The sequence below is a fragment of the Lacerta agilis genome, chromosome 2 (assembly GCF_009819535.1).
Source record: "Lacerta agilis isolate rLacAgi1 chromosome 2, rLacAgi1.pri, whole genome shotgun sequence".
In the NCBI taxonomy this organism is placed as follows: Eukaryota; Metazoa; Chordata; class Lepidosauria; order Squamata; family Lacertidae; genus Lacerta; species Lacerta agilis.
Window position 1 is genome coordinate 36,621,869 of NC_046313.1, and position 13,915 is coordinate 36,635,783.

Genomic DNA, 13,915 nt, shown 5'->3' on the forward strand with positions numbered 1-13,915 from the left:
TATTTTACTCATGTCATTGGTGCCAATATGCACCATGACAGATGACTTCTCCCTAGTACTGTCTACCAGCTTATCTAGCAAAGGTTGACTTCTACAACTTTCACATCAAGCAGGCAAGTGGACATGCAGTCTACATGCCCATCACAAACCTCCTTCTATTGATTGAATTATCCACTACGAGGAACCCTCTCCCACTCTCCACATCCTTGTCCCAGGAGAATATTGGTTCACCCCACCACATGGAATAGGTTCCTTCTAAGAGATTCCTCTTTCTTGTGGCACCATCCTCTGCCCCTGAGACCATCATAACAATACAGGTGATTACCGTGGATGCTGCTATCTCATCTCCAAAAGGACTCTTCTACCAGTCTCTGTGTCTCTCACCTTGGCCTCATTTCTGTTGTGAACCAGGAGCTCGTTGCACCAAGCATGGTTTTCGTCCAGCACACAGGTAGTGTCACATGTATAGCTGTTTTCATAACTGTTTCGATTGGGTGGTGGGAGGGTGAGCTTTGAGGGCTTTTGCCTTTTCCACCCTGTCACTGAAATCTCACAGGTGCCTAACTCACTTGCCTGCTATACTGTTTATCTCAACGCTTTAGCGCTGGGGTGGAAATGGTTTGTGTGCTGGGACTCCCCTTGTGCTCTTAGCGGATTGTTTATCCCTTCGCAGCTCTCCTGTGAATCCTTGTCTACAGGAAGGATTTTGATAAGTCTACTTCCCTCCCTGCCATTGTGCCTTGTTTGGCTATCTTGGGTTATTCACAGGGCACTGTGCTTCTCTAGAGAACCCCAGTTCACCCCACCCACTCAGACTTAATAACCTTGCTGCTGTCATGCTTGTTTATCTTAGGAAAGGGAGGTGAGTTGGAACAGCTGATCTTGCCAGAGGTTTTTGACACTCTGCTGCAGCTCTTCCTCCTGTCGAGGTGGCAGTTCTGAGGGCACTGGCTTTGTTCTACAACCCTTAGCCATGTTGATTTTCTCTCCAAGCATGTCTGGGAGCTGATGTTCTCTGTTCATGACCAGGCTAATTCAATTTCAGATGCAGTGTCTGTCTATCTCTTTGACTAATCACCAATCCAATAATGGGAGATTGGAGAAGGCAATCCCATTTGTATTAAAATGCATTTAAGGCTCAGTGTGCAGAGAGGATCAACAGTGTATTAATTTGCTAGACCTCTTATTCCGGCGTGAGGAAATTATAGTGCACCACACATTGTCTGGGTCACCTTCTGGCTGTAAAGTAGTTTTAAGGAGTGACCTTTTCAACTTCTGACCATATTGTACCTCCTTGTGAAGCAGGTGATGTGGTTAAGGGTACGTGTCTCACATCCTGTCCATGCACTGACCCCTCTGATGTGGTTCGGAAATATAGACCCTCTCAGAAGCTCTTGAGAACTTGTAATAACTCCAGCTACGATTGTAAACATTAAAGATTGATTAGCCCAAATTCTCCAACCATTTCTCTACTGCCTTATTTGTGCAGGGACATGGGAGACTGCCGTATACTGAATCAGACCATCAATCCATCTAGTCTGGTATTGCCTGCACCAACTGGCAGTGGCTTCTCTCCCAGCTGTACCTGGAGATGCTAGGGATTGAACTTAGCACCTTCTGTACACAAAGCAGATGCTCTGCCACTAAGCTATGGCCCTTCCTCATTAGAAGCCACATGCCAACAATAAGGAAATCGTAGGTACTGTGCAACTAATGCAAACTGCAAGACATGCACTTGAAATGACTGCTGTTAATGAGTGAGCTGTCCTGGCTTAGGCGACTTCCTGTTTTAAGAACATTCAGGAAGCTGTGTACTCAATCTTCTGAAGGAAGTGAGAAAGGAGAATCTCAGTTTTGCTTCTGGTGATCTGAATGCAATCTTAAAGAAGGTCATAATAGCTGTGGTGGTGGCTTATATATATATATATATATATATATATATATATATATATATATATATATATATATATATAAAAGCTTCACATAGAGAAGTCCCCTTCTTGACCTCTCACGGCTTCTCCAAGGTGGGAAGCCTGTGCCATAGGGAGAAGTCAGTGAAAAGGCTTTTAAGCAGCTGCTCCTTGACCGCCTTGGTCCAGTGCACCACGGCACTGTTGGATAAATAGAACAGCTTCTGGCACATTGAAAGCTCGCTTTCCTTTTGTGTGCTTTGCCACCAGAGTGGTGTTGGTACCTCCTGTGCAGACAAGGCCCTAAACAAAGAGTTTGATAGCAGGCCGATCACATGGCTGCCGCCACCATGTAGCCAATCCCGTTCAGGGGTTTCAGCCTTGTGCAAAGTTATAATTGGTCTCTCCGCAGCAGTGTGACTTTTTGTGCTCTTCAAAAGCTACCTCTCTCTTTATACCGAGGCTGACTGAGAAGGTGGGAGGGTGGTTTTTGTTGAGGGAGGACACAGAGACCCAATTGTGAAGGTGGATGGGTGATGCTAGGGTGGCTGTGTGTGTGTGTGTGTGTGTGTGTGTGTGTGTGTACACACACACACACACACACACACACACACTCAAGTTAAAGGTGGGCTGGCTCTTGTCAACCCATTTTTGAAAGCAGCCCACAGGCTTGCTTTCATGGCCCCCTGGAAGGAGGAATATCCTGCTGAAGGGAAACAAAAAAAGCAAATCTTTCCAACAAGAACTCCTGTGGCCAGCCATTATTCTTTGGATGTCTCATGGAAGGAAGCCTGTGTTTCTGCCTGCCTTTTCTACCCCACCCCACCCCACCCCCATCCAGTGAAAACTGGTTTGGGGTAGAATTGAAGGGACCATTTCTCAAAAGCTGTAGATAAGAATACTGAATACCACAAATCCTGTCCTTGCATATAGCGATTGTCAAAGGAAACGACATAGCAATAATAACAACAACAGACACCTTTCCTTTTCAGTTTATTTGCTAAAGTAGGTAAATAAACAAAGGTTAACAAAGGTGTTCAGGCCATTTAGGGTTTGGCTTAGGAGTGTTTTCTTCTGGACCATGCCATATCCTTTGATGCTCACCTGCTATTGGAAGGTGGCTGTTGGGCAAAGTGAACCATTGCCTTAACACATTTTTTCTTCATTTTTTTTTTAAAAAAGTGTCTGTTCCCCTGAACTCAAGTAGTTCTTCACTAAGACCATTTTAGTTTTTCGGTGTTTAAAGTTTCGTCTCATAATCACCTTGGGCTATATCAGACAGATGTCTGTTGTGAGGTTAGTGTTGCAATTTTCTTTTTACAATGTGGCTTTTACAATTCTCATTGTAGTTTACTTGGCTAAGAACGAATTAAGTTCTTAACCTGAGGTACCACTGTATACCATTGCCACCCTGTGAAGTAGGTTAGGCTGAGAGACGGTGTCGCTCAAAGTTACCCGATGGGTTTCATGGCAGAGTGGAGATTTGAACCCTGGTTGCCCAGGTCCTATTCCAGCATTCCGGAAAGAAATGAGAGCTCCAAAGAATAGTTGTGGCCTTTCTCTTTTCTTAATGCTCTATTTTACAAAGATGAGTGCCTTCTTTTTATTGACTGTTTTAAATGTTTCTCTTCTCCCCTGCTGCATAGTCCTGGGTGTTGTAGTCTGTAGCGGAGATATTCAACAGACTAAAATATTTATCACCACAAATCTCTAATAGTGACGGTGGGAATTACATCCTGGCAGTGAGTAAGCAAAATTGAGAGAGTAGCTTCATGTGCCCTGGCAAAGAACTTGGAAAATATTTTTTTCCTTCACAACCCCCAAAGCATCTTTGTTAAAATAGATCAGTCCTACACATATGTATTCAAAAATAATAAAGTGTATGGGTTTGGTACAATCCACACCCCCTCTTCCTGCTTAGTGGCTAAACGTTATATGGCATTTTGAAATCTCTAGAAGACACATCTTCTCTTCAAGGGCAGGAGAAATATCTTTCCCCCCAGGTCTAAATCTTCTGCACTTCTCAATCGAACGCCTGTTAAGTCTGTTCTTGTAGGAGAGCTAAATCCATAACTGGAGCGATTAAACCAATTTGGCTACATGGAAACAGGGTCTAATTAATCACGCTGTCCAAACTCCTCTTGCTTTATGGAGCCGCTTCTTATTTTACATTCCTTTCTTGCCACTTGAAAAGCTTCTATGTTAGTCTTAACTTCTTTGAAGCAGATCTTATTGAATTTAAATGTATTCACTCAACCATGATTGCTGCCGAAAAGCCCTTGTCTGTGCTGGCAGTCCATGTAGGAGGAATAGTGTTTGGTCTCCTCCTCCCTTTCCTACCTCTCTCTCTCTCCCCCCTGCCCGCCCCCCACTCCAACATGCAGCAGGCAGGGTGAGGAGTTGAAAGGTTACTCCCTGGCCTGGATAGGTGGGCAACCATAGGTGGGTGAACAAGCATGGGTGGATATCGCAATGCAGCAAGAAGCTCTTGCCTACACAGATAAGTGAGCATTATTCCAAGGAGTCCTGCAGATCCAATGCATCCAATGTTGGATCCAAAATGTGGGAGTGCGGTATAGGCTACTGAAATATGTAGAAGTGATTCCTCCTCCTCCTTTTCTTTTTTTGAATGACTTGTGGTTTGCTTCCTTAGAGGCCTGCAAAAAAGCTGCTGATGCCTGGGTTTTTTTGTGGGGGTGTTCTGAGCTCTTGAACCAAGAGAGACAGAAGCTTATGAATAATGCAACTTCAGTGAGCAAAGGGATTAATGAAAGCACAACCCATTTGGTCCGGTGGAGCCAGAGTCCTCATTGGATGCCTCTGCCAACTGAAAACATTAAAGAGGCCACTCGAAACTCCTGTAAACTATGCGTATAATTATTGGTGCTTCGTCCTGTGGACTTTGCGCAAGAAAATGGAGCAAGCAAGGAATGGTGGTGGAGATACGCTTGCATTTCTCTCCTAGAGCACAGGCCTGGTTGTGTTGTACAGATGGAAACATACGTCCTGGATGCTGGTGGAATAGCGACTGTAGTCGCAAGACTAATTAAGTAATGAAGAAAAGGTGGGTGGGAATTAGCACATTGAAAAGCACCTCTTGTGTGGAAAGTCCTTGACCACTTTTTTTTTTTAATCTCTCCCTCCCCCACTCCCCAAATTGGCTCTGTCTGTTTTGAGTCATTTCATTTCCAAGAAACCTTTCTCCTCCTTCTCTTCCCTTAACATGACCCGAAAAAAGCCTATGCAGGAAATGGCTGCAGATTACTCGACTACCCCTCTGGCCAAGCCATGTGAAATGAATCCCTGATAATGATGAGAGAGTGTCTAAAGGAACGGCTCCGTAAACAGCAGTGAGCTTTTAATCTAACCACTATCCAGTCATCTGCACTTATTTTCCGCTCCTTCCCACCACCTCCTTTTCCCAGCATGCATAAAACATTGTAGCCATTAAAGTGGTACTGAGGGGATCCTTCAGACAATGGAAGGGGCGCCGAGTGGGACCAAAGGAGTTCAGATGCGCTCTTGTTTCTTGGGCAAGTGGAGAAGCGAGGGGAGTTCTTGTAAACTGCAGAGGAACTTGTGTGTCTTGGATGATGCTGACAATTAACAGTGTCCTGCTGGTTTTTCTGAAACAAATGCAGATACCCTGCATAAAGAGTATAATATTCCTTTGCGTTAATCATCTCCACCATGTCATTCAATCATGCAGAATATTTACCGCTTAATTCTACCTATTGCCCCAAACAGTTATATTAAAAAGACAGCCTTCTCTCCAGGAACATGGTTGGAAGTGAAATCCTACATGCCATCAGTCGAGGAATAGGATAGCTAGTTGGCAGAGCTGTGGACTGCTTTGTGTATGGTCAGTGTTTGGGTGGGAGGCTACCAGGGAACTCCTTGTACTTAGCTCAGCTCCTAGAAGGAAAGAGGGATATACAACTGTAATGTGTGAAAGGTTCACAGCCACGTGGCTGCCATCGTCTAATTTGTATTTACTATGGCAATCCCTGGTGCACCTATAGTGCTGATATACCTATGGTGGGAAATAGCTCCAATTCTGTGTTGGTTAGGAGCTGTTACCTCTCTCTCTAAATAAACTTGCACCTGTCTGAAAGCTTTTCACATGTGAAGGCTATCTACAGATGACCTGGCTTCTAGAAGCAGCCTTATTTGAGTCTCAAAGGTACATATGGACCTGCCGCTTTCTGGCCAGCAACCGCTTGTGGCGGTCTGCAAGTGAGAGGATGACCTGGCAATCTAAATTCTAGTATATGATGCTTGTATCTGAAGGCGCCAGGCTAAAGCATGAGGTGACTGAATCTAGTCGAAAGCCACTTCTGCATTATTCCCCACCTTGTAAGCCATGTCAGGAGTGCCATAGCAGTAGATTCCCTACATCAACAGGGGATTGCACAGTTGGTTTCCAGAACTATCCACTAATTCTTACCAGGCTCTCAAGAGCCCTTCCATCTCTGCTGCTACTCCTGTGCAATCCTTTCCCCATTATTGGAATAGCTGAAATTTCCCCATCTTCGTCCCAACTGATGCAGTTGGGAAGCAACTGCAAAACTGCTAGCAACCAGTGCTGGAAAAGAACATTATTTCCAGTGTCTCCAACATTTTATTTGACCCCCAACCACTTGCTTTTTGGCTGTGGAGATCCTAACACCATTCCTTTGATACAAATTAGGGAGGCCATTGAATGTGCGATGACTGTGGCTGTGGAAGGGGTGTGGTGAGGTGAAACAGAGCAATTCTTGAGGTGGAAACCAGGAGAAACGTCAAGACTGGTTGCTTGCTTTTAACAAACAAGTGGCCATATTCTCTGACTGCCCCATTAGTTAAAAGGAAAACTCTGCGCATGCATTTCTGCAAAGGCACCAGATCACTTTCTTCTGTTTCGTGTCTGCTCTTTACTCTTGATATATTCCTATACATCTTGGTGGTTCTTTGAAAAAGAGTGTTCCAACCTGGATCATCTCAGCTGTGCTGTTGCCTGGCACTTCTGTTGTTGTAGCTTCTGGCCTTGCAATAAAAGCTCAAGAGCCTGGTTGTTTGTACCTGTCAGCTTGTTGTTGTAAGCCCAAGACAGCAACAGCATGTAAAACGCTTCTCCCCTCTCCCCCCTTCTACCACATCACTAACAAGAGCCCTCCCTCTCAATTTTCTTTATTGGGAAGTGTCAACAGATTAGTGGAGAATCCCTCTGCGCGGACAAAAACCTGCCACAAAAGGCATTAGGCTTTCAGCTATTGGATTACCACGTGGCCACCTGTCAACTGACTTTGTAAACGTATCTGTCTCCAAACTGTTTTTCTCATTAGAAGGCTAGAGGTGTTTTTTTCTCCAGGAATGTGTGTTGCTAAATGACTATTTCAGCATCCTGCATTTAAGCCTTTTTGGGGGGTGAGGGAGGAGTTGAGGAGATTAAAGCTGTCTTGTGCAAGAACACTAATGTAATAAAACCTTAAGTGGTTAACAGGCAAAGCGGGCCAGTCTATCTGCACGGTAAATACATTGCTTCACCTAGCGCCAGGCGCCTTGTGGGGAAAATCTTTATGAAAGGAGTTCTCTAGCTCCTAAGAGTTCCTTTGTTTGAGATGGTTCTAAGAGGTAGGGCTCTATTGCTACCTGAAGCTGTATGCATGGAAAGGGTGTGCGGGGTGCTTGCATCTCCTGAAGAGACTCTTTCTTTCTTGCACTTCTGTGACCATGCCCCCAATTTAGAAAACATTGGTGATTGTCAAAGGTTTGTTTTTTGAGAGAACCTGCGTCCTTTGGATGAGCAGTGTCATTCAGTTGATCACCTGAATCACATTTAAAGTCATATAGTGAAATAACCCGTGGTGAGCCTGAAACATAAATTCTGTTCCCCTCCTCATCTCCTCTCGTGTATACAAGGAGATGGGTGCATGTGCGTAGCTGGGGGGATGCATGGGGGCAGCTCCCCCCCCGATCAAGAAAATAAATAAATATACTTAATTGACCCATTGCATGGCAGATAACTTGGTTCTGCCTCCCCAACATAAAGCCTGCCTCCCCTAAAATCAATCATTGATATGCCCATGGATGGGTGGACATTTTAGAACAAACTGTCTTGTTATTCATGAAGGTTGAACACTTGGTTCATTCTAACCAAAGCAAGCTTAACTCAACTAGAGTTGAAATGTGGTGGGCACCAAAATTTAAGCAAGTTATATGTGGCACAGCTCATAATAAAACTTACTGAAAAATCTCCTGAAGTAGGAGTGCTTAAGATACCTCATGCGAAGTGAAATAAACAATGCCATTACAGAAGAGACCTTTGGGTACATCTTGGCTTTTTGATTCATGATGTACTTAAGTCTGAAATGATGCTCTGTTGTTCCTTGGCTGAGTAAGTAATCTTGCTGGGTATTGTCAGTACCAAGAACTGTAAAAGAGTGCTGTAATTAATGCCCATCAGGGTTTCTAACCACTCTGTGCTTTTCTTTTCCCTCCCTCTCTTTTTTCTTTGACAGGGAGTTGATGCCAAGAACTCTTGATGGGCAGATCACCATGGAGAAAACTCCCAGCTACTTTGTCACCAAGGAAGCCCCGGCTCGCATCTCTGCCATGTCGAAGGGCACCAAGCTCATTGTGGTGGTCAGAGACCCAGTCACCAGAGCCATTTCTGACTACACACAAACTCTGTCCAAGAAGCCTGACATCCCCACCTTTGAGAGCCTGACCTTCAAAAACAGGACTACGGGCCTCATTGATACCTCCTGGAGTGCCATCCAGATTGGCATTTACGCCAAGCACCTGGAAAACTGGCTCCTGTACTTCCCCATTGGGCAGATCCTCTTTGTCAGTGGGGAGAGGCTGATCAGTGATCCAGCTGGTGAGTTAGGCCGAGTCCAGGACTTTCTGGGTCTCAAGAGGATCATCACGGACAAACACTTCTACTTCAACAAAACCAAGGGTTTCCCATGCCTGAAAAAGGCTGAAGGCAGCAGCAAGCCCCACTGCTTGGGCAAAACCAAGGGGCGGACCCACCCCAACATAGACCAGGAAGTGGTCCAGAGGCTGCGGGAATTCTACAGGCCCTTCAACATGAAGTTCTACCAGATGACTGGACATGACTTTGGCTGGGATTGATGGTTTAATGCAAACATTCTTGCCAGAGTTAATCCCATCATTTCAGCTTGCTATCCCCCTTATATATGTAGATAGGTCTATATGTAAAATGTACAGAAATCTATTTTATAATAATTTATTTTTAATTCTTAAGCAATTAATTCACTAAGCTGCCTAACCACACTGTAGCAGCCCATAGCTGTGTTTTTAACATTCCACAGTGCTGAATCCTTACTGTGCTCTTTCTCTTTATTGTAGCCTGGTTCAGTTTGTGCTGGAAAGTGCTTCCAAGTATCTTCTATGAGAAAAATTAATATAAAAGAAAGGTTGGTGGGTAAGGGAGAAAGAATTTTAAAAAGCACAATTTTATTTTCCAATACGGGTACTAGGCATTTTGAAACACTTTTGTGAAAGGCCCTCCAGCTCGCATATTTTGCCTTCCCTCTTCCAGATCAATCCACTTGCAACTGAGTTTTTGGTTGGCTATGAAATTTCGTGGAACTCAAAAGCATTTAGGCCTAGCTTAAGCCTTTACAGGTGTGTGTGCCACGAGTGCAGAAGGAGATTTTCTCCAGCCATATAGCTGCTGCTGCTGCCTGTTTCCTCAGATATGTTTTCCTTGATGTGTGCAACTCTCTCTCCTTGTAGAAAGCTTTCCTACAGTAGTTACTGAATGTTCTACAGTTTTCCCTTCTGCTTTCTTGACCTTTAAGCAGATTTCCTGGACTGACAACTATGCATATTTGGTCCAGCTTTAACTTGTTCCTGCTGAAAATGTGAAATGCTTCCTTCGGGCACAATTCATATGGGGTGCTTCTTCTTCTTCTTTTTTTGAAAAAAGTTGGTCTTGCAGAAGAAGACCATGCAGTCTGAACTTGTATAGTGAACCACTCCCTGCTATGTATAACTGAATGATAGGCCTGATTGCCCTGCAGACAGGGTGCTCTCAGATTAGAACATGCAGAGTTACATACCTCATCGCCCTGCATGAAGTCTTCTTTTTCTAAGAGAGTTAATTAAATCCCCCTTCCGCTGGTGCTGAGCTGAAAGTTTTGGACTTTCATATGGGGTCAAGTGGGATGTGTGTGTGGGGGGGAAGTATGCACTTCATTAAACCCTTGAGAGAGGGGTTGGAAATGAACATGCAGGGACCATTGACAGTCTGAACCTTGCCAAAGAATTCCACAACCCCCCAAGACTAGCAAACAGCCTATTCCTGCCCCTGCCCTCAATCACATTATGTTAAGGTGAATTGAATGTAACATCTTGACACATTTTAATTGGACCTCCAGGAGAATTGCTCCCAATGCAGGTACTTCATGGCAACTTGAGAAGGTTGGGCATGTCTGACTAATGTTGCGGTGAGTGAGCTACTATCATGTATTAAAACCTCTGTTCAGTTGCACTCTTTCTTTCTCTCTTTCTCTCTCTGTGTGTGTTTCAGTTCTCAACACATTCTTGAAGTGTCCCACACTGGACACACATTGAACAATGTGGGCATAACTGACAGATTTATTCTGAGAAGTAACTGCATAAGGAATGTGGGATTCCTCAGATGGCTGTATGCAATTCATGTGTGCATGAGCACATACACATTATTCTAAGGATGTAGACATTCCTATGAACATTCAGCCTCTGTGTTGGCCATCTTTGGACCTATGATGCTTACTGTATCACCTGCTGGTGAAGCAGCACTCTAGGACAGGCTTCCCCAACCTTGTACCCTCCAGATTTTGTTGGATGCCAACTCTAATCATCCCTGACCATTGGGCACCTTGGCTGGGGGGATGAACAGGATTCTAACAACATATGGAGTACCAGAGGTTCCCCTTCCTGATTTACATGTTGAGCACTACAGAAGACATTAAATAGATCCCTTGCTATAGACCTCACTCCATCCTTTACATCAGGGTTGGTCAGCATGTTGTCCTCCACATGTTGCTGAACCACAACTCCCACAATCCCATGCTGTGGCTGAGGCTGATGGGAGTGGGACTTCAAAGACACCTGGAGGAATGCTACTATAGAAAAAGTTGCTTGAACCCACCTTCTTCCTACTAAAGTGAGATGCAACACATGCACCCATAGCCTCTTCTTTCTGGACCCCCCCCCCCTCCTCAATAGAATCTGTGACATGCTTATGTGATAACCATGTTGTCAAGCCATGCAGCTTCTCCTGCTCCAGGAAATTGTAGTGGGTTTTTCTTTTATAGCTCTCCTTAGCTTTCCATTTCCAAACCTTTTTCTTAATTGGACCGCAGAACTCAGTGCTTGGACTTTTTTCTTCTTCTCTGAGTAGGTTTGTAGCCTGCTGATGCCTTCCTCTCCATTGCACAAATCACATTGGCAAAGTAGGTATTGTATCCACAGAACCTATTCCGAATGATTTTAGGAAATAAGTTGAGTGATAACTCTGCCACTACTTCACCATTCAGTATCTTGAACAAAATTCCAATCCAGGCTGAGCAGACTATATAGCATAAATATTTTGAAACCAGTTAATTTAAAAGACCTTACCTACATATCATGGCAACCATGATGGACCTTGTACCATATGTCATTTGAAACTGTCCAAGCTAGCTTCCATACATTAACTTTTTAATGTTCACGAGAGGGTACACAGTCGAAACTCAGGGGTGTGGCTGGACTTGTCCCCCCCCCCCCATGGTAACATTAATTTATGGCTGAGTTCCATTCAGCAGTACGTCCAGATATTAGCAATATTTTTGTGTGTGTGTTTGCTGTAACATAATACATCTTAGACTAGTCTACTTGTAAAGGAAAGCAAAATGGCAAGCAAAAACTGTAAATTGAGTATTTTGTGGTATGTACAACACAAATTAATTTTACACAGAGGTTTCTAGGAAAATGAAATTTTGATTCATACTATTTCTTTGTATGAAGAAATAAAATATATTTTACCAAACCATGGAGACCATCTCATTTTCCTTTTCAACGTGTGGGTAAACAGAAATCAAAACAAAAGGTTTGGGCATCAGAAGAATCCAAACTGGGCTCAGGGGGGTGGAGTGGTGGATAGACTAGTGCAGTGACAGGTGAGGGCAAAGGGTGTATCTCCCACTACTGTTTTGTTTTTAAAAAATAAAAGTTATGTATTATTTCAGTTTTTATATAATAATGCCCCCCCCTACAAATCTCAACAGTGAAATACAGAGCGGTTATACATATTCTTATCAGTATCGTTACACATCGCCTTGCTCCTTGTATAAAGAAGTAAAGTGTCACATGTAAAATAAAACAATTTAAATTCACAGTATAGGAAATATAAAGAAGCAGATGTCCTCAGGAGAGCTCTCCATAATGTTCTGTGTTGAAGATGGATTCTCTCTGAGGTACAGATGAAATAAAGCCATACCATTTTTCATGGAAAGTGTCCCCCATTATTATTTACTGAAGGGCTCTCATCAGGCCTCTCCGAGGGGAATGGACCAGCTTTGGATTGAGCAGATCAATGGTCAGCTCTGCTCCATCCCCACAATGCCTTGCTTTGGGAACTTACGGTGGCAACTGACAACAGGAACACCAGTAGCATTTGTGTTCTCTGTTGCACATTCTTCAGTCGGAGCCTCCCTGGTGGTGGAGCCCCCTGACTGGACACCTCTGCCATATCCTAACCGCCCCCTCAGGCATGTGTGATCAAGGGATTGCTCTCAGGTCTACTTTTGGAATTATTATTCCACAGAAAGCAATATTCTACACAGGGATGTTTGGAAGAAGCCCTCTGGATGACGTGAATTGGTGGTAAACAAATTCTGCCCCTCAGCCCAATTTCAGAAGCACTATATATGCAATCAGATCTCTTGCAGGAGTGGGCTATCTTTCCCTTGTGGATGTACAGGGCAGAGAGAAAGAGGGAAAGAGAAAAAGGAGTATTCAGGAAAGAGAAAGTGTTAGTAAAGAGAGAAGAAGGGCTGAGACAGACCTGGTCTGCTTTCCACATAGAAATCTCAAAGCAAACTCCACTGTTTTAAAGCCATGAATGGGTGTTTATTTTTCATGGCCTACAAGTTTCCCAAACCCACCTTGAAATATAGTCTCTGCTTCAAGGCTGCTCTCATCCCTGATCGGTGATTTTGCTGGGACCAAAACAAATGCTTCCTATTTTACAACATATTAAGAGATCATTACCCCTCATACCGTAATAAATTAGGAGACCAGTTGCTTAATGATTATGAAAATACAGGTGTTTGTAATGCAGACACCATTTCTTGAAAAAGCAGCCTTGTTTTCATATTTGTTCTGGAGGAAGATAGTGAAAGATGCTTTTATGCTACACTTTTTTAAGGAAGGAGGGAAAGAAAATAAGCTTCTGCATATCTGTGTGTGGGGGAGGGGGGGAATGGAGCACTCCAGACAAATCCAAAATAGTCTGCAGAAGCTGACCCACATGTACTTTTGGCATGGGTACATTTATCTCTCCCCCACCCCCAGCAATAAAAAAGAACTATTAGGTTTGCAAATTAATGCAGGAAGTCACAAGCAGGTTAATAGTCTATTTTCCTCACTGAAGAGATTTGCTTCCGATCCATCTAGTCTGACAGCCTGTGTCCTGCTGTAGCCTACCAGGTTCCTCTAGGTAAGAAGCCGCAGCTGCATCTGGACTTCTACATGTGATTGGGAGAGAGTGTGTAAGTGTACCAGGCTTCCTCTCCTTCTCCACTGTATATTCAGGCTTACAGAGACCAGGCGTAGTTCAGCCCTAAGTCTCCAATTGTGTTGGAAGAACTAGTCATCCACCCTGAGATGCTGAAGTCGAGGAGAAATGGTCCAGCATGGGTTGTGCCAGAAAATGAATTTTGTCGCCATAAACCCTTAGCTAATTGGGAGACCCGAGTCTTCCATTCATTGAGAAGAAAACAGTGGAGCACCATTCACAAAGTTTTGTT

At 43.9% G+C, this 13,915-nt stretch overlaps 1 protein-coding gene across 1 annotated transcript in view; it reads left to right on the top strand.

The window, feature by feature from the left end:
• Nucleotides 1-11,934, top strand: part of LOC117041129 (heparan sulfate glucosamine 3-O-sulfotransferase 3B1-like) — a 29,842-nt gene extending 17,908 nt beyond the window's left edge. The window contains exon 2 of the mRNA XM_033139529.1: nt 8,411-11,934. Coding sequence (XP_032995420.1) covers nt 8,411-9,029 — 619 coding nt within the window. The 3' untranslated portion in view covers nt 9,030-11,934. The remainder of the gene's footprint in view (nt 1-8,410) is intronic.
• The last annotated feature ends 1,981 nt before the right edge of the window (nt 11,935-13,915 follow it).